Genomic DNA, 27879 nt, shown 5'->3' with positions numbered 1-27879 from the left:
ACGCTGTTGCTGTGGAGGAGGGCTGCCAGAAGAGGACATTGTGTTCCTGTTATCTACGGCCGGTGCCTGTGGACCTGGTGCCTGTGGACCTGGTGGCTGTGGACCTGGTGGGTCTGTAAGTTAAAAGACACTTGCAATCTGCTCTACACATTGAAGTAGCAGATTTGGGGTCTTCAAAACTTACTTTAAATAATTTGACGATGCGGTCCTGGTGGCTGTGTTCCTGGTGCCTGTGGACCTGGTGGCTGTGGACCTGGTGGGTCTGTAAGTTAAAAGACACTTGCAATCTGCTCTACACATTGAAGTAGCAGATTTGGGGTCTTCATAACTTACTTTAAATAATTTGACGATGCGGTCCTGGTGGCTGTGTCCCTAGTGGCTGTGGACCTGGTGCCTGTGGTCCCTACTCTATCTGCACTATAATAAGTATAATGGATTTATAGTTAGACCACCCCAGAACTAGGTAATGTTCAGCAATGAACACCCTGTTAAATTGTGAAAAATAGGTGAACACCCAAAAACAGGTGCACGTTATACCTTTCTTTTCCATGTCCCAAAAAAAAAAAAAAAAAAAAATGTAAAAATGTGAGACACCTTTAAAAATATTTTTAAGTTTAAAAAAAAAAAAAAAAAAAGTTACCTCCCCCAAAAAACCTTTTAAAGGATAACCTTTAGTAAAAAAATGAGTCCTCAACCAACTCTGTATTGCATGTGTAACCATTGGTACATACACCTGTTTTAAATTTACCTTTATGAAATTATACTACGGACAATTTTTTAATAAACATTTTATTAATATTTTTTTTTTTTTTTTTTTAATCACAATGGAGCAGAAATGCTCTTTATTTTAAATACAAGTACATCAACTGCGAATGATTTCAACAGTAAATTAAAAAAATAAACCCTTTTTTTAAAAAAAAAAAGCACTCACACATTCTAACCAAAAGCTGCAGACCACTAGGCTTTGCAATAATACATCCGATTAAAAAAAAAAAAAAAAAATCACACATGCTGCACAAACCACTATACTAAAGGTACCGTCACACTGAACGATATCGCTAGCGATCCGTGACATTGCAGCGTCCTGGCTAGCGATATCGTTCAGTGTGACACGCAGCAGCGATCAGAATCCTGCTGTGATGTCGTTGGTCACTGCAGAAAGTCCAGAACTTTATTTCGTCACTGGACTTCCTGCAGACATCACTGAATCGCCGTGTGTGACGCCGATTCAGCGATGTGTTCGCTGGTAACTAGGGTAAACATCGGGTTACTAAGCGCAGGGCCGCGCTTAGTAACCCGATGTTTAACCTGGTTACCAGTGTAAAAGAAAAAAAACAACAAAACCTTCATACTTACCTTACGCTGTCTGTCCTCGGCGCTGTGCTTTCCTGCACTCACTGTGAGCACAGCGGCCGGAAAGCAGAGCGTTGACTTCACCGCTCTGCTTTCCGGCCGCTGTGCTCACAGCCAGAGCAGAGATGCAGAGCGCCGGGGACAGACAGCGGAAGGTAAGTATGAAGCGTTTGTTTTTTTTACTTTTACGCTGGTAACCAGGGTAAACATCGGGTTACTAAGCGAGGCCCTGCACTTAGTAACCCGATGTTTACCCTGGTTACCGGCATCGTTGGTCGCTGGAGAGCTGTCTGTGTGACAGCTCTCCAGCGACCAAACAGCGACGCTGCAGCGATCCGGATCGTTGTCTGGATCGCTGCAGCGTCACTCAGTGTGACGGTACCTTTAGTAAATACATCAAAAATCAACATTAACCAATATGGCATTGACAAATGCACATGCAACCAACAAGACGCACACAAACATACCTGCAAGCAGAATCATAACGCAAGCATAACACATGAACAGGCGTAATATTGACGAAGGCATAATAAGGTGCAGGCACGTGAACACATACATACAAAAGCACACAGCAGTACAAAAATACACACACACACACACACACACACACACACACACACACACACACAGCCATCAGTCCTCCGGCTGGAGCTTGATGTCTTCACAGTGGCAGGCCTCGGGGTGGATCTGGACTGTAGCAGGGCACTGGCTGTTGCAGGACGACGGCAGGCCTCAGGTTGGATCCAGGTTTTAAAAGCTCTTGCTGTAGTCAGTACGGCATACACAAATGCGCACACACACACACACACACACACACACACACACACACACACACACACACACACACACACACACACACACACACACACACACACACACACACACACACACACACACACAGCAATATACTCACACTGTGTCTGGTCCTTGCTGCCAGGCTGGGGTCTTGCTGCCAGGCTGGGGTCTTGGTGTCCAGCTGGGGTCTTGCTGCCAGGCTGGGGTCTTGCTGCCAGGCTGGGCTGTTGGTGTCCGGCTGGGGTCTTGGTTTCCGGCTGGCTGGAGGCTTCTTCTTCTTTTCTCTCTGGGTCTTGCTGGCATATGTGGGGGTTGAAGGCCCAGACCAGGTTTATATAGATTTGGGGATGTCTGGCCATTTAGATAAAAAATCCTGTTTCTGAGCATGCTCAATAGAAAAAAACGTATTGCAGCGCAGCATTATAGACTTTCATTGTAGCAAAAGACGCATGCCGACGGATGCGCCGAGACGCGTTTTATTGTCGGAGCCAAAAAAGTTACAATCTACGTTTTTCCAGACGATGTGTCGCCTCTTTTCGACGCATCCGTCGAAAGACGTATACCGACGAATGCCAATTCGTCGCAATGCGTCGCCAATACAAGTCTATGGGGAAAAAACGCATGCAGCAAAATATTTTGCTGCATGCGTTTTTTCGGCAAAAGACGCATTTTAACGTATTGCAGTTAACGCTAGTGTGAAAGTAGCCTAAGACATCTATCCATTACTAATCCTACAGTTATATTGTAAATAAACACACAGCCAGAATAAAGTCTTTTATTTGAAATAAAAACAAATCGCACTTTTCTTTTTTTTATTTAAAAATAACATATCACTGTTCTACTCACCTAATGCCTGTTCCATTGAAGCCAACATCAAATTGATTCCAGATGCTGCACTTTTGCACTCCGTTTAACATTTTATTTGTTTCCGGTGTTTTTGGCAACAAAAAGTAAAATGGTAACCTATTAGACTGTCCCTTTTAACGACTGAGCTGATCCATTACAGACAGACACCAGTTGCCACCGGTGTCCCTATTGACTATCGCGTCTGCCAGTTTTGTGTTGTGGTGTCCAATATTTTACAGGGCAAAATAAATAGTGTTTTGGGGAAGACCTAAAAAATGTAGACCCTCCAATGCTAATCTTACCATAGCTCAATAAGCAAGTAGAAGGAGGGATGTGGAGATAATGTATGAGGGAGAAGGGATGTCATTACATTCATTATTCGCCTGATCTAACAGCATGGGCATCACCAAATAGCTATATAGTATATGTATAAGGCCGGGGTCACACTTGCGAGTGTGATGCGAGAAACTTGCGCAAGTCTCTCTCATCAATACCTGGCACTGCTGCTGGCACTCGGGTCCGGAGCTTGCAGCTGCATAGAAATACACTCGCACTCCAGTCCCGAGTACCGGCGGCAGTGCCGGGTATTGATGAGAGAGACTTGCGCAAGTTTCTCACATCACACTCACAAGTGTGACCCCGGCCTAATACTTAGCTACCACTCCCCATTCATGGTGGTTGTGTTAGTGGGGGTTCACCAGAATTTTACACCTGTGCTGCCACGATCTTTTATTATGGGGAGTGGGGGGTCTGCTGCATCCTGTGGTGCATTAGTATTCTGACCTGGTGCTGGTAAGTATGGCCATTACTTTGTGATGTTTGGGGATTTTATGTATTACTCAGTGAACTGCTTTTGACTTTTGGCGGATTCGCCAAAAACGTCACTCTTTGCAGTGCAAAGACGAATGTGCAGCCACACCTGCATGTACCCAGTGTCCGGGGCGATACAGCGGTCTAGGTTCCCTCAAAAAACTGAATACATTTAGGAATTCATAAATCTTAGTACGTACATATAATTCCTTTAATACTTCACTTTTAATGTTAACATATAAAACCCAGACCCAGTATTCAAAACTTGGTTAGATACCATATAGCGGTAAATAGAAAAATAATAGTCACCAAATTCGGTTACCTAGCAAAGTCCTAAATTAAACCTACTGCTCACACCTGCCTTGCTGTGGAGGTTGGCACACTAAGAAACGATTTTTTGGCGCCCTCACTCAACGCAGACTCTCCCTCTCTTCCCTACAGTATCCCTATCGATACAGCTGGGAAAACAATATAGCCGAGAACAGTGGTGAAAAAATAGATACTAAATATTAATAGGCAGACCAATCTCCATTTAGGCCTTGAAAGGCACCTCCGGATAGCAAAATAACCATACCAACACAATGCACATAGTTCAGATATGCTGACAACTGATAATTTAATCCACAATCAGCTGACTATTCCGATTATGGACCCATCATGGACTGAGATATCCTAAATTATAGTGTCAATTTAAACACAAAGTGTATTCACTCTTCGGATACATATCAAACAATTCTATTCAGGGTCATAGATCAGCCTAAAAAAAAAAAAAAAAAATTACTAAAAATAATGATAAAGACAACTTAGCATGTGTTGGTGTCACTCCGACGCGTTTCCCCGTTCTCACGGTTCATCAGGAGGAAATAATATAGATGTTCATGATGCCGGATGCCATATTGATGAATAGCATAAGCCGGCGGTGAAAATGTGTGGACATAAGCCCTCATCGAATCCTCGCGCCTTAATAGGCCCCGCCCGCTCCAAAGTCTGGCGGGATCACAAACGTGGGAACAAACGTGATATGCCGGTTGCTCGCCATATGAACGATTTTCATGGTGGCAACCTCAAAGAAATTACTTTTAGTATGATTGAGTTGGTCAGACCAAAAACCAGAGGAGGGGATTTGGATAGGATTGTACAGGGACGTGAGGCTGAATGGATTTATAGAATCCAATCACTCTCCCTAAAGGGCCTTAATGAGTGTCTTTCCTATACATGCTTTATTTGAATCCTATTGGTCATCATCAAGGTTTCTGTATAATTGGATGGATGGGAGGATATCTGTGGTATCCTTTTGGCCCTATAAAATATGGTTGTAAAATGTCATATTAGACTCCATATCCCTGGATGTTTGAACATGTTCCCTATTTGATGGCTATTATCTGCTATATGTATTTTTTTTTTTTTTAGATATTTTTGATATATTTTTCGACATTATTTGTCATTGATCTATCTAATGGCGTTGCAAACCTCAAATGTTGGAGAAAAGGACAAGGAAGCCATTAAAGGGAAGGTGCCACCAGTTTTTTTGTAGTTTGTTTTTCTGTGAAATTAAGCTTAAAATAGTAAATAAAATGTATTAAGGCAATGTTTGCAAACATTTCTATATGAAAAATATTATATATTTTCTTACAAATATATATATTGACCACTAGGGGGAGCATTTTCCGTTTTAGACCTCAAGCAGCTATAGTGAGACTTACCAGCTTTACTGTTAGCTGGAAAATTGGGGCAGTAACTGCTGACATCACCATTTCCCTCCCCTTTTGGGTGGTCTAATATCCCTGGGGCAGAATGAAGAGCAGCATCACAGGGCAGAGCCATTTTGTGTGCGATTGCCTTGTGATCTGCTATCACCAGCAGTTACTGCATCAGAAACACAGCTACAGAGTTTACAAAAAAGCAGAACACAGTGGGCTCAGCAGCATGGTGGAATGGAGGAAAAGTGAAGACATGTGGTGTTTATGGAGCAGCATTATCTGAGCAGAGCTGTCTGTGACTCATCCCTCAGTAAGATAAGAAGGAGGAGATCCAGGTCTGCAGAGAATGGCCAGGCATTGTGGAGGGAGGGGAGAGATACATTGTATGGCAGAGAGAGAGGCAGGCTGTGAATGCAGCTTACCAGAGATCACAGGGTCTGTGTGTGAGGAGACAGAGCAGGAGAAGCACACAGGGAGGGCAGCCTGTGAGAGCAGAGGATGTCTGCCCAGGACCTGCAGTGCAGTGCCTGGAGTACAGAGGAGCATGGAGATAAATCACCCGCACTCCCCATCCTCCGGTTCCAGTGAGCGCTTCTCTCCTGCGATAGAAAGTAAGTGGAGCTTGGCAGATAGCACTGGACTATAATAAAGTGGCGGCCAGTCACACCTACAGCAGTGAATTGTTCAGCCCACAGAGGCGTGCCCAGCTCACTGCTAAAGCAGCTACAATGTTAAGGTACCTTCACACATAACGATATTGTTAACGATATCGTTGCTATTTGTGACGTAGCAACGATATCGTTAATGAAATCGTTATGTGTGACAGCGACCAACGATCAGGCCCCTGCTGGGAGATCGTTGGTCGCTGAATAAAGTCCAGAACTTTATTTCGTCGCTGGACTCCCTGGAGACATCGCTGGATCGGCGTGTGTGACACCGATCCAGCGATGTCTTCACTGGTAACCAGGGTAAACATCGGGTAACTAAGCGCAGGGCCGCGCTTAGTAACCCGATGTTTACCCTGGTTACCATGCTAAAAGTAAAAAAAAACAAACAGTACATACTTACCTACAGCTGTCTGTCCTCCAGCGCTGCGCTCTGCACTCCTCCTGTACTGGCTGTGAGCCGGAAAGCAGAGCGGTGACGTCACCGCTCTGCTTTCCGGCTCCCAGACAGTACAGGAGGAGAGCAGAGAAGCAGAGCGCAGCGCTGGAGGACAGACGGCTGTAGGTAAGTATCTAGTGTTTGTTTTTTTTTACTTTTAGCATGGTAACCAGGGTAAACATCGGGTTACTAAGCGCGGCCCTGCGCTTAGTTACCCGATGTTTACCCTGGTTACCGGCATCGTTGGTCGCTGGAGAGCGGTCTGTGTGACAGCTCTCCAGCGACCAAACAGCGACGCTGCAGCGATTCGGATCGTTGTCGGTATCGCTGCAGCGTCGCTTAATGTGAAGGGGCCTTTACAGATAGGGTCAGCGCCGGTCTATTATCTCCTATGTCCATGGGGTGCCATAAAATGACACTGATAGTGTCGTGAACTGCTGTGAAACCAAGATGTCAGCCCCCAGTGCCTTCTTTAAACTCATATTACACACGTAATCTGTTTCACATGCATTTAAAACTTGGTTATAGCAGCATGTTATGCTACATTACAGTGATTTATTAATGATCTACAAACGCGGTACCTTCCCTTTAATATTTTGGCTATATACAGGCACAAAAGAAAACTGATGAGCAGGAACGGTAGGCTGTGTTACTGTGCTATAGTGATCACTTTGTATTTTGTGACCGTAGGGTATCTTTGGAGCACTGAGTGTAGTGCGCAGTCTCGAGGTGGAACGCAAGCCTTTCCAAATATGGTGGTGCGTTCCACCCGTTACATTCACCCGGAACCGGAGGTGCTCTAGGTCCGGGTTAGACTGCGTTCCATCTGGAACGCTTAACAATGCGCAGAATCGATATTTATCAAGGGAATGAGCGCAATAAATGGAATGGGTACCCGGAACGGGAACTGGTGAGGCGTCCGATGTAAATATGAGTGTAACACGGTGATTGGTGATCAATTTTATTTAGGAACATACCGGATGATCTGTGATACATGTAAAAGATTAACCCCTCTGTGACCTTAGACGTACTATCCCGTCGAGGTGCCCTGGGCTTATCTGACCCTGGACGGGATAGTACGTCATAGCCGATCGGCCGCGCTCACGGGGGGAGCGCGGCCGATCGCGGCCGGGTGTCAGCTGCTTATCGCAGCTGACATCCGGCACTATGTGCCAGGAGCGGTCACGGACCGCCCCCGGCACATTAACCCCTGGCACACCGCGATCAAAGATGATCGCGATGTGCCGGCGGTGCAGGGAAGCACCGCGCAGGGAGGGGGCTCCCTGCGGGCTTCCCTGAGCCCCCCGCAGCAACGCGATGTGATCGCGTTGCTGCGAGGGTCTCCTCACCTCCCTCCCTGCTCGAGCCCCGGATCCAAGATGGCCGCGGATCCGGGTCCTGCAGGGAGGGAGGTGGCTTCACAGAGCCTGCTTAGAGCAGGCACTGTGAAGGCTGCAGCGCTGCATGTCAGATCAGTGATCTGTCAGAGTGCTGTGCAAACTGTCAGATCACTGATCTGTGATGTCCCCCCCTGGGACAAAGTAAAAAAGTAAAAAAAAAATTTTCCAAATGTGTAAAAAAAATAAAAAAAAATATTCCAAAATAATGAAAAAAAAAAAAAAATATTATTCCCATAAATACATTTCTTCATCTAAATAAAAAAAAAAAACCAATAAAAGTACACATATTTAGTATCGCCGCGTCCGTAACGACCCGACCTATAAAACTGTCCCACTAGTTAACCCCTTCAGTAAACACCGTAAGAAAAAAAAAAAAAAAAACGAGGCAAAAAACAACGCTTTATTATCATACCGCCGAACAAAAAGTGGAATAACACGCGATCAAAAGGACAGATATAAATAACCATTGTCCCGCAAAAAAAGAGCCGCCATACAGCATCATCAGCAAAAAAATAAAAAAGTTATAGTCCTGAGAATAAAGCGATGCAAAAATAATTATTTTTTCTGTAAAATAGTTTTTATCGTATAAAAGCACCAAACCATAAAAAAATGATATAAATGAGGTATCGCTGTAATCGTACTGACCCGAAGAATAAAACTGATTTATCAATTTTACCAAACGCGGAACGGTATAAACGCCTCCCCCAATAGAAATTCATGAATAGCTGGCTTTTGGTCATTCTTCCTCACAAAAATCGGAATAAAAAGCGATAAAAAAATGTCACGTGCCCAAAAATGTTTTCAATAAAAACGTCAACTCGTCCCGCAAAAAACAAGACCTCACATGACTCTGTGGACCAAAATATGGAAAAATTATAGCTCTCAAAATGTGGTATTGCAAAAAATATTTTTTGCAATAAAAAGGGTCTTTCAGTGTGTGACGGCTGCCAATCATAAAAATCCGCTAAAAAACTCGCTATAAAAGTAAATCAAACCCCCCTTCATCACCCCCTTAGTTAGGGAAAAATAAAAAAAAATGTATTTATTTCCATTTTCCCATTAGGGTTAGGGCTAGGGTTAGGGTTAGGGTTAGGGCTAGGGTTAGGGCTAGGGTTAGGGCTAGGGCTAGGGCTAGGGCTAGGGTTAGGGCTAGGGTTAGGGCTAGGGTTAGGGCTAGGGTTAGGGCTAGGGTTGGGGCTACAGTTAGGGTTGGGGCTACAGTTAGGGTTGGGGCTACAGTTAGGGTTGGGGCTAAAGTTAGGGTTAGGGTTTAGATTACATTTACAGTTGGGAATAGGGTTGGGATTAGGGTTAGGGGTGTGTCAGGGTTAGAGGTGTGGTTAGGGTTACCGTTGGAATTAGGGTTAGGGGTGTGTTTAGATTAGGGTTTCAGTTATAATTGGGGGGTTTCCACTGTTTCGGCACATCAGGGGCTCTCCAAACACGACATGGCGTCCGATCTCAATTCCAGCCAATTCTGCGTTGAAAAAGTAAAACAGTGCTCCTTCCCTTCCGAGCTCTCCTGTGTGCGCAAACAGGGGTTTACCCCAACATATGGGGTATCAGCGTACTCAGGACAAATTGGACAACAACTTTTGGGGTCCAATTTCTCCTGTTACCCTAGGGAAAATACAAAACTGGGGGCTAAAAAATAATTTTTGTGGGAAAAAAATTTTGTTTTATTTTTATGGCTCTGCATTATAAACTTCTGTGAAGCCCTTGGTGGGTCAAAGTGCTCACCACACATCCAGATAAGTTCCTTAGGGGGTCTACTTTCCAAAATGGTGTCACTTGTGGGGGGTTTCAATGTTTAGGCACATCAGTGGCTCTCCAAACGCAACATGGCGTCCCATCTCAATTCCTGTCAATTTTGCATTGAAAAGTCAAACGGCGCTCCTTCCCTTCCGAGCTCTCCCATGCGCCCAAACAGTGGTTTACTGCCACATATGGGGTATCAGCGTACTCGGGACAAATTGGACAACAACTTTTGAGGTCCAATTTCTTCTCTTACCCTTGGAAAAATAAAAAATTGGGGGCAAAAATATAATTTTTGTGAAAAAATATGATTTTTTATTTTTACGGTTCTGCATTATAAACTTCTGTGAAGCACTTGGTGGGTCAAAGTGCTCACCACACCTCTAGATAAGTTCCTTAGGGGGTCTACTTTCCAAAATGGTGTCACTTGTGGGGGGTTTCAATGTTTAGGCACATCAGTGGTTCTCCAAACGCAACATGGCGTCCCATCTCAATTTCTGTCAATTTTGCATTGAAAAGTCAAACTGCGCTCCTTCCCTTCCGAGCTCTCCCATGCGCCCAAACAGTGGTTTACTGCCACATATGGGGTATCAGCGTACTCAGGACAAATTGGACAACAACTTTTGAGGTCCAATTTCTTCTCTTACCCTTGGAAAAATAAAAAATTGGGGGCAAAAATATAATTTTTGTGAAAAAATATGATTTTTTATTTTTACGGTTCTGCATTATAAACTTCTGTGAAGCACTTGGTGGGTCAAAGTGCTCACCACACCTCTAGATAAGTTCCTTAGGGGGTCTACTTTCCAAAATGGTGTCACTTGTGGGGGGTTTCAATGTTTAGGCACATCAGTGGCTCTCCAAACGCAACATGGCGTCCCATCTCAATTTCTGTCAATTTTGCATTGAAAAGTCAAACTGCGCTCCTTCCCTTCCGAGCTCTCCCATGCGCCCAAACAGTGGTTTACTGCCACATATGGGGTATCAGCGTACTCAGGACAAATTGGACAACAACTTTTTGGGTCCAATTTCTCCTGTTACCCTTGGTAAAATAAAACAAATTGGAGCTGAAGTAAATTTTTTGTGTAAAAAAGTTAAATGTTCATTTTTATTTAAACATTCCAAAAATTCCTATTAAACACCTGAAGGGTTAATAAACTTCTTGAATGTGGTTTTGAGCACCTTGAGGGGTGCAGTTTTTAGAATGGTGTCACACTTGGGTATTTTCTATCATATAGACCCCTCAAAATGACTTCAAATGAGACGTGGTCCCTAAAAAAAAATGGTGTTGTAAAAATGAGAAATTGCTGGTCAACTTTTAACCCTTATAACTCCCTAACAAAAAAAAAAATTGGTTCCAAAATTATGCTGATGTAAAGGAGACATGTGGGAAATGTTACTTATTAAGTATTTTGTGTGACATATCTCTGTGATTTAATTGCATAAAAATTCAAAGTTTGAAAATTGCGAAATTTTCAAAATTTTCGCCAAATTTCCGTTTTTTTCACAAATAAACGCAGGTACTATCAAAGAAATTTTACCACTATCATGAAGTACAATATGTCACGAGAAAACAATGTCAGAATCACCAGGATCCGTTGAAGCGTTTCGGAGTTATAACCTCATAAAGGGACAGTGGTCAGAATTGTAAAAATTGGCCTGGTCATTAACGTGCAAACCACCCTTGGGGGTAAAGGGGTTAAAAGAGGTGTTTTGTCCTGAATATATGGATTTTGGGTGACGCAGTGCTATTTTGACCCGGTTGTGATCCCGCCAGACTTTGGAGGGTGCGGGGCCTATTAAGGCGCGAGGATTCGATGTGGGCTATTTTTGTCCACACATTTTCACCGCCGGTTTATGCTATTCATCAATATGGCATCCGGCATCATGAACATCTATATTATTTCCTCCTGATGAACCGTGAGAACGGGGAAACAGCGTCGGGGTGACACCAACACATGCTAAGTTGTCTTTATCATTATTTTTATTAATAATTTTTTTTTTTTTTTTTTTTGGCTGATCTATGACCCTGAATAGAATTTGTTTGATATGTATCCGAAGAGTGATTACACTTTGTTTAAATTGACACTATAATTTAGGATATCTCCGTCCATGATGGGTCCGTAATAGGAATAGTCAGCTGATTGTGGATTAAATTATCAGTTGTCAGCATATCTGAACTATGTGCATTGTGTTGGTATGGTTATTTTGCTATCCGGAGGTGCCTTTCAGGGCCTAAATAGAGATTGGTCTGCCTATTAATATTTAGTATCTATTTTTTTCACCACTGTTCTCGGCTATATTGTTTTTCCACCTGTATCGATAGGGATACTGTAGGGAAGAGAGGGAGAGTCTGCGTTGAGTGAGGGCGCCAAAAAATCGTTTCTTAGGGTGCTACCAACCTCCACAGCAAGGCAGGTGTGAGCAGTAGGTTTAATTTAGGACTTTGCTAGGTAACTGAATTTGGTGACTATTATTTTTCTATTTATATGGTATCTAACCAAGTTTTGAATACTGGGTCTGGGTTTTATATGTTAACATTAAAAGTGAAGTTTTAAAGGGATTCTATGTACAGTATGTACAGAGCTCTCTCTTCTCCTAGAAGTGCACTTGAATTCCTGGACATACACAGGTGTGGTAAGAGACTTTTCTGCAGGGTCTGATGGGGCGGCCGGCTCCTGAGAATTTGGCTTGCTGGGTCCCTGCAGAGAGAATGTGTGTGATTAGAAAGGATCTGGCATTAGTGAGCTCCAGTCACATGGGCACATAGCCTAGATAGGAGAAGGCTTTATATAACCTGTTTGTGTGGGAGGGGGCGCTACGTCTGTGCTGTTAGAGAGGAGCGATGGCTGGCCCCAGATGTAGGTTACCTGCTACCGCTTACACAACAGCTGTTATATTCCAGGTCATCTGGAGCCAGGAGCTCAGAGAGAAGCTTTTCTGTAGTTAACGTTTCCTGGAATTTGGAACAGTAAGACGCTGATGTTTATCGCGGGCTCGGGGGGTATTTATTGGACTTTGATTCATACTTTGTAGAAATCCACATTTATTTTAAGCCTAAAGGTACCGTCACATTTAGCGATGCTGCAGCGATCTAGACAACGATACCGATCGCTGCAGCGTCGTTGTGTGGTCGCTGGAGAGCTGTCACATAGACAGCTCTCCAGCGACCAACGATGCTGAAGTCCCCGGGTAACCAGGGTAAACATCGGGTTACTAAGCGCAGGGCGTCCCCCGGCGTTCTGCTTCCCTGCACTGTGTAAGCGCCAGCCGTAAAGCAGAGCACCGCTGTGCTTTACGGCCAGCCGGCGCTCACAGTGCAGGGAAGCAGAACGCCGGGGGACGCGACAGACACCGGAATGTAAGTATGTAGTGTTTTGTTTTTTTTTTTATTACATTTACACTGGTAACCAGGGTAAACATCGGGTTACTAAGCGCGGCCCTGCGCTTAGTAACCCGATGTTTACCCTGGTTACCAGTGAAGACATCGCTGAATCGGCGTCACACACGCCAATTCAGCGATGTCTGCGGGAGATCCAGCGACGAAATAAAGTTCTGGCCTTTCTGCTCCGACCAACGATGTCACAGCAGGATCCAGATCGCTGCTGCGTGTCAAACACAACGATATCGCTAGCCAGGACGCTGCAACGTCACGGATCGCTAGCGATATCGTTGTTAAGTTGTTAAGTGTGAAGGTACCTTAAGGCTAAGTGCACACGTTCAGGATTTCTTGCAGAAATTTCCTGAGCAAAAGCGGACATTTTCTGCAAGAAATCTACATGCGTTTTTTGCTCTTTTTTTTTTTTTTTGCGGATTTTCCAATGCAATGATGTAGTGGGAAATCCGCAAAATTAATGAATATGCTGCGTTTTTTACCACAATGCGTTTTTTTCGTGGAAAAAAGCGCATCATGTGCACAAAAATTGCGGAATGCATTCTAAATGATGGGATGCATATGTATGCAATTTTTATGCGTTTTTATAGCAAAAAAACCCCCGAAAAATCAGCAACGTGTGCACCCAGCCTAAATCTTCTGGTCTGATTCTCTATGCAGAAGCTGTGATGGTGAGGATAGTTTTGGGTAACTATCATTTCATTTTGTACAGATGTAGACTTAGAAGCGCCCTTGTTTGGGGGGACATGGCTTTCTATATATCAAATTGGTCTTATGCCGAGGTGTGTTGTGCATGCTGATGCATCAGTTTCAAATTTTTTTTTTAAATTAATGACCAATTAGTAGAGGAAAATCTGCTAATTTGTGTCAGCAATCCGAATGATGCTACTGCACAGGTGCAGCCGCCAGCACAATTTTGATTAAACAACAACCACAAGACAGATTTCATCAATCGAGGTAGCATTGTAATCAGTATAACGGCGCCGACCTGACACTGTCTGTAGGTTACGCTGCACAACCCTGCTGACAGGTTCTCTTTAAGCTTTTCCCACCGAAAGATCTTTACGGTTGAAATAGTCTGTTCATCAGTGACCTTCACAATAATAAAACCACTGATAATTAGTTAGGTGAAACATATCGACATTTTAATGTGCTGTATACTTGGTTATTCTCAGTTTAATAATCGTATGAGTTGCTCATCGTTTGCTAGACTTTGCATATGTGTATCCTACAAAAAATGTTCGTTGTAGCTTGGATCTGATAAACATTTTCATGTTCTTTTTTTTTTTTTTTTCTTTAGGTCTTTCTACATTGTCTAAGCGAGATGAAACTTTTTACTTAATGCAATGCTCATCCAGAATAATAACTCACAAAAGCAAGATCTCACATTACCAGGTCAAGATGGCCCTGTTGGATCGGTGACACATTTACCGGAAAGCGTACACCCTAAGCCTACAGACTTTCTCTCCAGCCATCATCATGTATCAACAGGCGTGTGTAGTACCAGCATGTCTTATGTTCAGGGAGACGCGTTCCTTCAGGATTACAAGAACCGTCAGGCGCCAGTTTCACAAAATGTAATGAGTGGCAGGCAGGGGTCCAGTGACTTTGTGAGTTCACCTTTAATGGAGTCAATAAACAAATTATCGGCTGAGGGTGTAGGTCATTCAAGTAAAGGATGCCTTCAAGTTGGCGAGACGTCAGATAGCCGTTATAGCTCGTTTCCCATTGGCGACCTAGTAATACAGGAGCACTATGGCACATTTGGGACAGTTCTTCCAGGTGGCACCTCAAAGGCTCACCAGAATGAAGATGAGGAGATGCATAATCCCATTGAAGACTTTGTAAATCCTGCCATGCCTTCACAAGAGGACATGGAAACGTACAATGACTCCAGCAGTAATGAATTTCGTAACGAACCAATGGATTCTGATGAAAATGGAAAGGAGCATACACCAAAAAAAAGGTAGGAGACGGGTTGCAGAGCCAGCCTAAAAATGGGGGGCAACTCAACTAGGTTACCTAGCACTTACCAAGCTAGGACACTTACCTAAACCCTTAGTTCATTTTCTGGGATATAAAAGAAACAAAATATCCACCCAAATATTGGAAATCAATAACATTTCTTGATTTAACAATTTGTGAAGGGTTGTTCAAAATGTGACATAATTAAAAAAAAAAAAAGTGTCATTACCATTTGCTTGTTAAAATTGCATCTCCATAATACTGTAGAGGTGAGAAGTAGTGCAGTCTTTGAAATATAATTAAAAATTGGCTTTTTTTCCTGTCTTCGCTCTCTTCATGCTTTATTTTTTGGACCGTTCATGTGTTGCTCGCTCACACACACCTGTTATATTTTGCTAAGCTTACCACTTCCAAAGTGGATGTCATTGTCAAATTTTCAACTCTCTCTGGGCTCCCTACTTCCAGATCAGTGGCTATAAGACGTCAATGACTGTGCCTTAAAATCCATCTCCTCTTCAGACTTCTTTGACTTTTAGGGAGATGTCTGGCTTTTGGTCAGACAGATTTGTCAATCTGTGCTGCCTTGAGCAATGAACCAATGCATTACCAATAAGAGTGATCAAACATAAATGTAGACCTTTGCTTCCTGCGGCACTGTTCCTTTCACCACTTTGTTGTATTTGCTTGCATTTCCCATTATACCGCGGGATATCGAAGCAGCGACCTTCCGTTATTAGTCAGAGCTGCAGAATTTTCTTCTTCAAAACCAGGCAGAGTGCACCACGCTCAGTGCACCATGACGTGGCCAAAAAGGTCAGTGCACTTACCTACCTACTTGTTTTCGCTCTCTCCACCCTCCTCATCTTTGATTGACAGCTCCAGGCTTTGTAGAGCCAGAGAAGGGTTGCGATAGATGGAAATCAGGTAGGTGGGAAGGTGCACTTACATGTTTGGCCATGCTAAAGGTTTACTTGGTTTGAACAGGCATTTGTGATTACACACACTTGTCACCTTGAAAAACAATATTCGCCTGCGGATAAAATGGTAATTTACAAGTAAATAGAATTTTAATCCTGTTTTGTTATGTTACTGCGGCTCCAGGGAGAAAATGAAGTTGTATTCTCTCTGCAGCCGCTTGCTTTCCGTTATGGAGGTGGTGCAGAGGTCTGTAACAGTCATCGCTCACAAACTACACAGTCATATAGTGATAGCTGCGCACTGCTATGCCAAAATATTTTCTACAAGCGTTTTGCAACACTTCAATCAATTTTATGCCAGAATCCCAGGAAAAACTGTTTGATAAATTGGGGCTTTAGTTCTGTCACCAATTGTTGTTTATTATAACATGTCCCTGATGCACTTGGTATTGTCTTCCTTTGTGTGCTGTCCTTGTCATGTTTGGAACCTTTTTTACTATTGTTCCTAATTTGCTGAAAGCTGAAGTCCTTGCCCAGAACTGTTAACATATTGACCATAAAGCTGAAAACGCTAAACACAGTAAACTACTTCAGCGCCAGGAACTGCAGGTCAATGCGGTGTTATATAAATGGGACATAAAAGGCTTTTTTTCAATGGCTTTTTTTTCTTTTGTGCCTTATTACAAAAGCATACAAGCGCTGTATAAAGTGACTCATCTTGGTGAAAAGCTTCCTGAGAATCTCTGGCTGTCAGCTATGGACCCAGAGCCAAGCGCTATACATGGGGATGCATGCTTCCTACAAGTGTCTACAATACAATATCAATCTGCGCTGTGCACGCTGGTTTTTTTTTAATCTCCCCATAGAAGTTTGTGGGGGGTAAAAAAAAAAACCCAACATGCTAATTCCATAGTGTTAAATAAGAGTGTGTTTTTAAAAAATCACATCTACTTTGCTGAAATTGTAAAATGCAGCAAATATTTTGCACAAAAAAAACACCCAGTGGCAATCCATTGCCATGTACTTTTTAAGGGAATCTGTCTGCAGGATTTTACGCCCCACACAATTTACAGTGGGGCAAAAAAGTATTTAGTCAGTCAGCAATAGTGCAAGTTCCACCACTTAAAAAGATGAGAGGCGTCTGTAATTTACATCATAGGTAGACCTCAACTATGGGAGACAAACTGAGAAAAAAAAATCCAGAAAATCACATTATCTGTTTTTTTTAACATTTTATTTGCATATTATGGTGGAAAATAAGTATTTGGTCAGAAACAAACAATCAAGATTTCTGGCTCTCACAGACCTGTAACTTCTTCTTTAAGAGTCTCCTCTTTCCTCCACTCATTACCTGTAGTAATGGCACCTGTTTAAACTTGTTATCAGTATAAAAAGACACCTGTGCACACCCTCAAACAGTCTGACTCCAAACTCCACTATGGTGAAGACCAATGAGCTGTCAAAGGACACCAGAAACAAAATTGTAGCCCTGCACCAGGCTGGGAAGACTGAATCTGCAATAGCCAACCAGCTTGGAGTGAAGAAATCAACAGTGGGAGCAATAATTAGAAAATGAAAGACATACAAGACCACTGATAATCTCCCTCGATCTGGGGCTCCACGGAAAATCCCACCCCGTGGGGTCAGAATGATCACAAGAACGGTGAGCAAAAATCCCAGAACCACGCGGGGGGACCTAGTGAATGAACTGCAGAGAGCTGGGACCAATGTAACAAGGCCTACCATAAGTAACACACTAGGCCACCATGGACTCAGATCCTGCAGTGCCAGACGTGTCCCACTGCTTAAGCCAGTACATGTCCGGGCCCGTCTGAAGTTTGCTAGAGAGCATTTGGATGATCCAGAGGAGTTTTGGGAGAATGTCCTATGGTCTGATGAAACCAAACTGGAACTGTTTGGTAGAAACACAACTTGTCGTGTTTGGAGGAAAAAGAATACTGAGTTGCATCCATCAAACACCATACCTACTGTAAAGCATGGTGGTGGAAACATCATGCTTTGGGGCTGTTTCTCTGCAAAGGGGCCAGGACGACTGATCCAGGTACATGAAAGAATGAATGGGGCCATGTATCATGAGATTTTGAGTGCAAACCTCCTTCCATCAGCAAGGGCATTGAAGATGAAACGTGGCTGGGTCTTTCAACATGACAATGATCCAAAGCAAACCGTCAGGGCAACGAAGGAGTGGCTTCGTAAGAAGTATTTCAAGGTCCTGGAGTGGCCTAGCCAGTCTCCAGATCTCAACCCTATAGAAAACCTTTGGAGGGAGTTGAAAGTCCGTGTTGCCAAGCGAAAAGCCAAAAACATCACTGCTCTAGAGGAGATCTGCATGGAGGAATGGGCCAACATACCAACAACAGTGTGTGGCAACCTTGTGAAGACTTACAGAAAACGTTTGACCTCTGTCATTGCCAACAAAGGATATATTACAAAGTGTTGAGATGAAATTTTGTTTCTGACCAAATACTTATTTTCCACCGTAATATGCAAATAAAATGTTAAAAAAACAGACAATGTGATTTTCTGGATTTTTTTTTCTCAGTTTGTCTCCCATAGTTGAGGTCTACCTATGATGTAAATTACAGACGCCTCTCATCTTTTTAAGTGGTGGAACTTGCACTATTGCTGACTGACTAAATACTTTTTTGCCCCACTGTATATGCGCATGTACATGTACATGTATCTCTTTGAAAGACAAGTCCAGCAAAACCTGTACATGGCCGGTCCGTTCCGACCAGTACTGAGAAATCAATACTTGAGTTGTTTTTTGAAAGAGGCTGAAGAGCTATGGTAGATCTGAAGTCTCTGTCACTCCAGCTCTATTCCTTGCCCAGTGCCGCCGCCTCCTGATTGACTGACTGCTCCTTTGCCTGAAGTCACGCCGCATCGAGGAAGTTAGTCAAGAAGGAGGAGGCAGAGCTGGGTGGGGAATAGAGCTGGAGTGACATAGGCTTCAGATCTACCATAGTCCTTCAGCCTCATTTGCATATCAATTCAAACACTGATTTCTCAGTACTGGAGGAACGGACCGGCCATGTAAAGTTATTGCTGGACTGGTCTTTGAAAGACACATACAGTAAATGATGGAGTGTCAAATCCTGCTGACAGATTCTCTTTAAGGGTTTTCTTTGTCATTTCACTTTTAACAAGAGGACTTCTCTGTGACTAGTGCCTTTTTGAAAGGCACGGGGACTCTTGTGCGGCCATGTAAATTTCCACGCACTGGTCCATACATGTAGGGCTGTTTTATCTTCATTGTTAGATAAAACCTCAGGGGAGAAGTTGTGACAATTTTTGCTCTGTAGTTTCTATGCTGGCAGTGATTAATGGGGAACGTTTCTTATCTAAGACCTGAGTTGCTTTCTGTCCCTGAGTTTAATGTTTCTAATGACTCTGAAGCCTGTTATGTCAACAGGAGAGAAAAGAGCGCAAATGGGCCATGTGCTCCCGTCTATAGTTACTCACCGTTATTTGTGCCAGAAATGATAAAGCTTTACTTACAACCTCGAATAATAGAAGATTAGAAAATGGATAGCAACCAGACCATAATGTACAGGTGACTGAAGACCTGTGTAAATAGGTTAGCCATGTAAGGCGCGTCCTTGCTTTATATAACTTGATTCCCTATTTTGCTCGTTCCGGTGCCCTGTGTTCTGCTTCATGATGAAATGTTTGGCAGCTATAGAGCGTCTCCACCTAATCCACTACTACGTATTCGGGAAACTCTCAAAAGGCAATGGAGGAACACTCCTGTCCAGGGTAGAAGTCCTGTCCCTGGCATCATCTTGGAAGCATTGTGGATCCACTTCTGGATTAGAGCTGCTGTTGTCACAGTTGTCTTTTAAGATCTTGGTCCTCTTATTTTGTATTGTGCCCCTCTAAGTGTACAATGAATGTCTGGTTTCCACATGCTGATCCCTAGCCTCTGTTAGCTTCTTCCAGCCACAACTCATCTGCAGAGATTACAACAAAGACACATTTGTCTTCTCACAATTCCAGCCCCATCACCATCTATTCCCAACATGCACAAACTCCTCATCCTGCTGATACCCCAATACTGAGCTCCTGCAGCCATATGTCTCCCTATTACTGCGCCTGCTGTTTGGCACATAAGCAGCACTCCTCTTACTACCCACATAATAATGCCCACCATTGTACCCTTAACATAGCTAGAATGCCTCCTTTGTGCCCACTAGATGGTAAAATTCCCCAGTAGAAAATATCAATGCGATGTGCATGTGCCTTCCAACAACTTGTCCTTAGAAAGTACCGTAATAATACCCCATGTGCACCTTTGATGGTCACAGTACTCTGAGTGCCCCTATAACAATAATACTTAACCCTGCTGTTCTGTGAGTTTCAACTATAGACTTGTACTGCACCGGTCATTTTTGACCGGACCTAATAAAATGCTGTTTTAGCTACTTAAAAAAAACTTTTTGGAATACCTGTTGCATTATTATACTGTATGTGTGCATATTATATCATATCTGGAGTACAGATATTAATCTGTCATCCAAGAAGTGCCACTAAATACATTCTTATTAAAAATCAAATTCCTTTATTAGACAATGAGATAAAACTAAACATACATAGACATAAACAAGGTGCCTCATAAACAACCCACTTGCGGTCAACAGGGAATACGAATACTGGAGCCAGGTGAATCCATTATAAATACATTGCACAATTAACTATTTGGAAGCCATGTTGACCAGACCCACACCATTTCTCCTATCACTAAAAGCTACAACCATAGCATATGTGATACTCCTGATCAATGCCTACCGGCTAACGTATCATGAGCGGTGCGTCCCGACCCCCATACATATTACCTGCTCCGTACTGTCTCCTAAAGTGCTCTGCTCAGTGGCGTGCTGTGACCGCAGTGACCCCGACGCGCGTTTCGCGTGATGCTTCTTCCACTTCTTGGATGACAGATTAATATCTGTACTCCAGATATGATATAATTGATACATGAAGTGTTGCCCACTCCCCTAGTGGGATTATGGGCTTGGGCGTTGTGCTTACAGTTTGTATGTGTGCATAGTTGGTCATTATAGAAAAAAAAAAAAAAAAACGTAAAAAACTCAATTTTTTTTATTTATTTTGTATTTATAAATGTTACAAGGGCTTATTGAATTCTGCACATAAATTACAAATTTGAGCTTAACTAACTAACAAACAACTACTACTACTATAACAACTATAACGAACTATAACTAAAATTAACTATAGTATAAAATTTAACTGCGTGCAAACATTTTGAAAAAAAAAAAATAGTAAAAATAATAAAAAAATAAACCGTTTTTTTTTACTGAAAGTCTTCACATAATTCTATTGTTTACATTCAGGACAACAATAACACACATGTCTGCCTAGTCCATTATCATGTCCGGCTTTCTATCTTCTCGATTGCTTATTGTATCATCTTTGTGCTCATAAGTATTACTTGTATTTTTTTTTTTGGAACATAAGAAACCACTGTTGTGTCTTGAGTGAAATAAAACATGGAACTATGTACACCTCTTTTTCTGAGAATACCTTGTGGAAGCTCAGGCTTGTTTGCACAGAACTGTACTGAAAGCCAATGTTTTTTTTTTACACTTGTACTGTTCCTGGTCAAAAATGACCGAATAGCATTTTAGCTAATTTTATGGTTTGCATGTGTAAATCTGCACCTAAAGCAACTGTTTACTTCATAAACAATAGTACCGTATTTTCCGGCGTATAAGACGACTTTTTGACCCCTAAAAATTGTCCCAAAAGTCGGGGGTCGTCTTATACGCCGGGTACCGCGTGTGCAGGGAGCGATCCTGCATTTCGGCGTGTGGTTCCCAGGGTCTGGAGGAGAGGAGACTCTCCTTCAGGCCCTGGGATCCATATTATGTAAAAAATAAAGAGTAAAAATAAAAAACATGGATATACTCACCCTCGGACGGGCCCTGGCTTACAGCGCTGCTAGCGTCTCCCTCCGTTCCTTAGAATGCTTTGAGTGAAGGACCTTCGATGATGTCGCGGTCACATGAGCGGTCAGATGCATATCCCAAATTCCATATTTTATATGGAAAAGTTGGGGGTCGTCTTATACGCCCAGTCGTCTTATACGCCAGAAAATACGGTAGATGCCATAAGTAGTCTCAAAAGAAATTATAACTCATTTTGTTTTACTCAAAAAATGGCTGAAATTAGCTAAAATGCTATTCGGTCATTTTTGACCGGGAACAGTACAAGTGTAAAAAAAAAAATGTGGCGCAAAAGCTAAACAAAGAAAAAAGGACCCTTAGAAAGAACCCCTCAAATTAGGAAAATAAAAGTAACCACAAGTTTCAGAACCGCATAATGAATTGTTTAAAAAATATCAAAGTTCAAAAACGGTCACTTTTGACCGAACAGTACAGCAGGGTGAATTTCCTGGACTTAACATTTTGACAATGTCCTCTGAGTTCCCTCATACACAGTAGGATCTCACTTATAGATCCAACATATCCCCTATACAGCATTATGGGCTACAGCTCCTCTATACACCGTATAATGCCTCCCAGAGCTTCCCTATACACAGTATAATGGATCAACAGCTCCCCTATTCACAGTATAATGTCCCTACTGCTCCCTTTTACACAATATGGTGGTCTCACAGCTCCCCTATACACAGTATGAGGTTCCCCTATACAGTGGGTGTGGAAAGAATTCAGACCCCTTAACATTTTTCACTGTTTGTTTCATTGCAGCCATTTGGTAAATTCAAAAAGTTCATTTTTTTTTCTCATTAATATACACTCTGCACACCATCTTGACTGAAAAAAACAGAAATGTAGATATTTTTGCGAATTTATTAAAAAATAAAAACAGAAATATCACATGGTCATAAGTATTCAGACCCTTTGCTCAGACACTCATATTTAAGTCACATGCTGTCCATTTCCTTGTGATCCTCTTTGTGATGGTTCTACTCCTTCATTGGAGTAGAGCTGTGTCTAATTAAACTGATAGGACTTGATTTGGAAAGGCACACACCTGTCTATATGAGATCTCACAACTCACAGTGCATGTCAGACCAAATGAGAATCATGAGGTCAAAGGAACTGGCCAAGGAGCTCAGAGACAGAATTGTGGCAAGGCACAGATCTGGCCAAGGTTACAACAGAATTTCTGCAGTACTCAAGGTTCCTAAGAGCACAATGGCCTCCATAATCCTTAACCCCTTTCTGCCCTGCTCCCGCGGTGAGACGGCATCAAAGCCGGGACATGTCAGCTGTTTTGAACAGCTGTTTTGAATAGTTAAATGCCGCTGTCAAACTCTGACCGTGACATTTAACAAGCGCTTGCAGCCGGAAATGCGCCCATCAGACCTCTATGGTTGTTGATGCCAGATTGCTATGAGCTCCACCCTGTGGTCGGCGCTCATAGCAATACACTAATTCTGCTACATAGGGGCGATCTGAGCATCGCCTCTATGTAGCAGATGCGACCGAGTTATGAAAGCTTCTAGCCTCCCATAGACGCTATTGAAGCATGCCAAAATTTAAAAAAGTTTAAAAAAAAATATGAAAAAAATAAAAAGTTTAAATCGCCTCCTTTTAGCCCCATTCAAAATAAAACAAAAATTGTTCAGAATCGCCCGATCTATCAATTAAAAAAGGATAAACCTGATCGCTCAACGGCGTAGCGATAAAAAACAAAACCGCCAAAATTATTTTTTTTGGTCGCCACGACATTGCATTAACCCCTTCCCGACCCATGACGCCACGTAGGCGTCATGAAAGTCGGTGCCATTCCGACCCATGACGCCTATGCGGCGTCATGGAAAGATCGCGTCCCTGCAGATCGGGTGAAAGGGTTAACTCCCATTTCACCCGATCTGCAGGGACAGGGGGAGTGGTAGTTTAGCCCAGGGGGGGTGGCTTCACCCCCTCGTGGCTACGATCGCTCTGATTGGCTGTTGAAAGTGAAACTGCCAATCAGAGCGATTTGTAATATTTCACCTATTATAACGGGTGAAATATTACAATCCAGCCATGGCCGATGCTGCAATATCATCGGCCATGGCTGGAAATACTAGTGTGCCCCCACCCCACCCCACCGATCGCCCCCCAGCCCTCCGATCTGGCCGGTACACTGCTCCGGCTCCCCTCCGTCCAGTGCTCCGCTCCCCCCGTGCTCTTGTCCGCTCCCCCCGTGCTCCAATCACCCCCCCTGCACTCCGATTCCCCCCCCCCCCGGTGCTCCGTTCCACCCCCCCGTGCTCCATTCCAGCCCCCCCGTGCTCCGTTCCACGCCCCCCGTGCTCCGTTCCACCCCTCCCGCACTCCGATTCCCCTCCCCCCGTGCTCCGATCCCCCCCCCCCCCGTGGTCCCCCCCCATCCCATCATACTTACCGATCCAGCCGGGGTCCCATCCGTCTTCTCCCTGGGCGCCGCCATCTTCCAAAATGGCGGGCGCATGCGCAGTGCGCGCGCCGAATCTGCCGGCCGGCAGATTCGTTCCAAAGTGCATTTTGATCACTGAGATAGATTATATCTCAGTGATCAAAATAAAAAAAATAATAAATGACCCCCCCCCCCCCTTTGTCACCCCCATAGGTAGGGACAATAAAAAAATAAATAAATTTTTTTTTTTCCACTAATGTTAGAATATCGTTAGGGGTAGGGTTAGGGGTAGGGTTAGGGGTAGGAGTAGGGTTAGGGGTAGGGTTAGGGTTAGGGGTAGGGTTAGGGCTAGGGTTTCGGTATGTGCACACGTATTCTGGTCCTCTGCGGATTTTTCCGCTGCGGATTTGATAAATCCGCAGTGCTAAACCGCTGCGGATTTATGGCGGATTTACCGCGGTTTTTCTGCGCATTTCACTGCGGTTTTACAACTGCGATTTTCTATTTGAGCAGTTGTAAAACCGCTGCGGAATCCGCACAAAGAAGTGACATTTTGCGGAATGTAAACCGCTGCGTTTCCGTGCAGTTTTTCCGCAGCATGGGCACAGCGATTTTTGTTTCCCGTAGGTTTACATTGAATTGTAAACTCATGGGAAACTGCTGCGGATCCGCAGCGTTTTCCGCAGCGTGTGCACATACCTTCAGAATTAGGCTATGTGCACACGGTGCGGATTTGGCTGCGGATCCGCAGCAGTGTTCCATCAGGTTTACAGTACCATGTAAACATATGAATAACCAAATCCGCTGTGCCCATGGTGCGGAAAATACCGCGCGGAAACGTTGCGTTGTATTTTCCGCAGCATGTCAATTCTTTGTGCGGATTCCGCAGCGTTTTACACCTGTTCCTCAATAGGAATCCGCAGGTGAAATCCGCACAAAAAACACTGGAAATCCGCGGAAAATCCGCAGGAAAAACGCAGTGCCTTTTACCGGCGGATTTTTCAAAAATGGTGCGAAAATATCTCACACGAATCCGCAACGTGGGCACATAGCCTTAGGGTTAGGGTTGGAATTAGGGTTGTGGTTATGGTTAGGGGTGTGTTGCGGTTAGGGTTGTGTTTAGGGTTATGGCTACAGTTGGGATTAGGGTTAGGGGTGTGTTGGGGTTAGTGTTGGAGGTAGAATTGAGGGGTTACCACTGTTTAGGCACATCAGGGGTCTCCAAACGCAACATGGCGCCACCATTGATTCCAGCCAATCTCGTATTCAAAAAGTCAAATGGTGCTCCCTCACTTCCGAGCCCTGACGTGTGCCCAAACAGTGGTTTACCCCCACATATGGGGTATCAGTGTACTCAGGACAAACTGCGCAACAATTACTGGGGTCCAATTTCTCCTGTTACCCTTGTGAATCAAAAAAAATGCTTGCTAAAACATAATTTTTGAGGAAAGAAAACGTATTTATTATTTTTACGGCTCTGCATTATAAACTTCTATGAAGCGCTTGGGGGTTCAAAGTGCTCACCACACATCTAGATAAGTTCCTTTCGGGGTCTAGTTTCCAAAATGCGGTTACTTGTGGGGGGTTTCTACTGTTAAGCCACATCAGGGGCTCTGCAAACGCAACGTGACGCCCACAGAGCATTCCATCAAAGTCTGCATTTCAAAACGTCACTACTTCACTTCCGAGCCTCGGCATGTGCCCAAACAGTGGTTTACCCCCACATATGGGGTATCAGCGTACTCAGGAGAAACTGGACAACAACTTTTGGGGTCCAATTTCTTCTGTAACCCTTGGGAAAATAAAAAATTCTGGGCTAAATAATTATTTTTGAGGAAAGAAAACGTATTTATTATTTTCACGGCTCTGCATTATAAACTTCTATGAAGCACTTGGGGGTTCAAAGTGCTCACCACACATCTAGATAAGTTCCTTTGGGGGTCTAGTTTCCAAAATGGGGTCACTTGTGGGGGGTTTCTACTGTTAAGCCACATCAGGGGCTCTGCAAACGCAACGTGACGCCCACAGAGCATTCCATCAAAGTCTGCATTTCAAAACGTCACTACTTCACTTCCGAGCCCCGGCATGTGCCCAAACAGTGATTTACCCCCACATATGGGGTATCATCGTACTCAGGAGAAACTGGACAACAACTTTTGGGGTCAAATTTCTCCTGTTACCCTTGGGAAAATAAAAAATTGCAGGCTAAAAGATCATTTTTGAGAAAATAATTTTTTTTTTTTTTTCATGGCTCTGCGTTATAAACTTCTGTGAAGCACTTGGGGGTTCAAAGTCCTCACCACACATCTAGATTAGTTCCTTTGGGGGTCTAGTTTCCAAAATGGTGTCATTTCTGGGGGATCTCCAATGTTTAGGCACACAGGGGCTCTCCAAACGTGACATGGTGTCCGCTAATGATTGGAGCTAATTTTCCATTTAAAAAGCCAAATGGCGTGCCATCCCTTCCGAGCCCTGCCGTGCGCCCAAACAGTGGTTTACCCCCACATATTGGGTATCTGCGTACTCTGGACAAACAGGACAACAATATTTGGGGTCCAATTTCTCCTATTATCCTTGGCAAAATAGGAAATTCCAGGCTAAAAAATCATTTTTGAGGAAAGAAAAAATTATTTTTTATTTTCATGGCTCTGCGTTATAAACTTCTGTGAAGCACCTGGGGGTTTAAAGTGCTCAATATGCATCTAGATAAGTTCCTTGGGGGGTCTAGTTTCCAAAATGGGGTCACTTGTGGGGGATCTCCAATGTTTAGGCACACAGGGGCTCTCCAAACGCGACATGGTGTCCGCTAACAATTGGAGCTAATTTTCCATTCAAAAAGTCAAATGGCGCGCCTTCCCTTCCGAGCCCTGCCGAGTGCCCAAACAGTGGTTTACCCCCACATATGAGGTATCGACGTACTCGGGAGAAATTGCCCAACAAATTTTATGATCCATTTTACCCTACTGCCCATGTGAAAATGAAAAAATTGAGGCGAAAAGAATTTTTTTGTGAAAAAAAAGTACTTTTTCATTTTTACAGATCAATTTGTGAAGCACCTGAGGGTTTAAAGTGCTCACTAGGCATCTAAATAAGTTCCTTGGGGGGGTCTAGTTTCCAAAATGGGGTCACTTGTGGGGGAGCGCCAATGTTTAGGCACACAGGAGCTCTCCAAACGCGACATGGTGTCCGCTAACGATGGAAATAATTTTTCATTCAAAAAGTCAAATGGCGCTCCTTCCCTTCCGAGCCTTACCATGTGCCCAAACAGTGGTTTACCCCCACATGTGAGGTATTGGTGTACTCAGGAGAAATTGCCCAACACATTTTAGGATCCATTTTATCCTGTTGCCCATGTGAAAATGAAAAAATTGAGGCTAAAAGAATTTTTTTGTGAAAAAAAAGTACTTTTTCATTTTTACGGATTAATTTGTGAAGCACCTGGGAGTTCAAAG

At 43.5% G+C, this 27879-nt stretch overlaps 1 protein-coding gene across 1 annotated transcript in view; it reads left to right on the top strand.

Annotated features, from left to right (window-relative positions):
- PER2 (period circadian regulator 2) overlaps window positions 1–27879 on the top strand; it is a 161992-nt gene that overhangs the window by 16720 nt on the left and 117393 nt on the right. Inside the window, exon 2 of the mRNA XM_069727814.1 lies at window positions 14455–15120. Coding sequence (XP_069583915.1) covers window positions 14501–15120 — 620 coding nt within the window. The 5' untranslated portion in view covers window positions 14455–14500. The remainder of the gene's footprint in view (window positions 1–14454; window positions 15121–27879) is intronic.

This window comes from Ranitomeya imitator, chromosome 5 (genome assembly GCF_032444005.1).
Source record: "Ranitomeya imitator isolate aRanImi1 chromosome 5, aRanImi1.pri, whole genome shotgun sequence".
Taxonomy (NCBI): domain Eukaryota; kingdom Metazoa; phylum Chordata; class Amphibia; order Anura; family Dendrobatidae; genus Ranitomeya; species Ranitomeya imitator.
The sequence above is the reverse complement of the archived record's forward strand: the minus strand, read 5'-3'. Positions and strand labels throughout refer to the sequence as shown.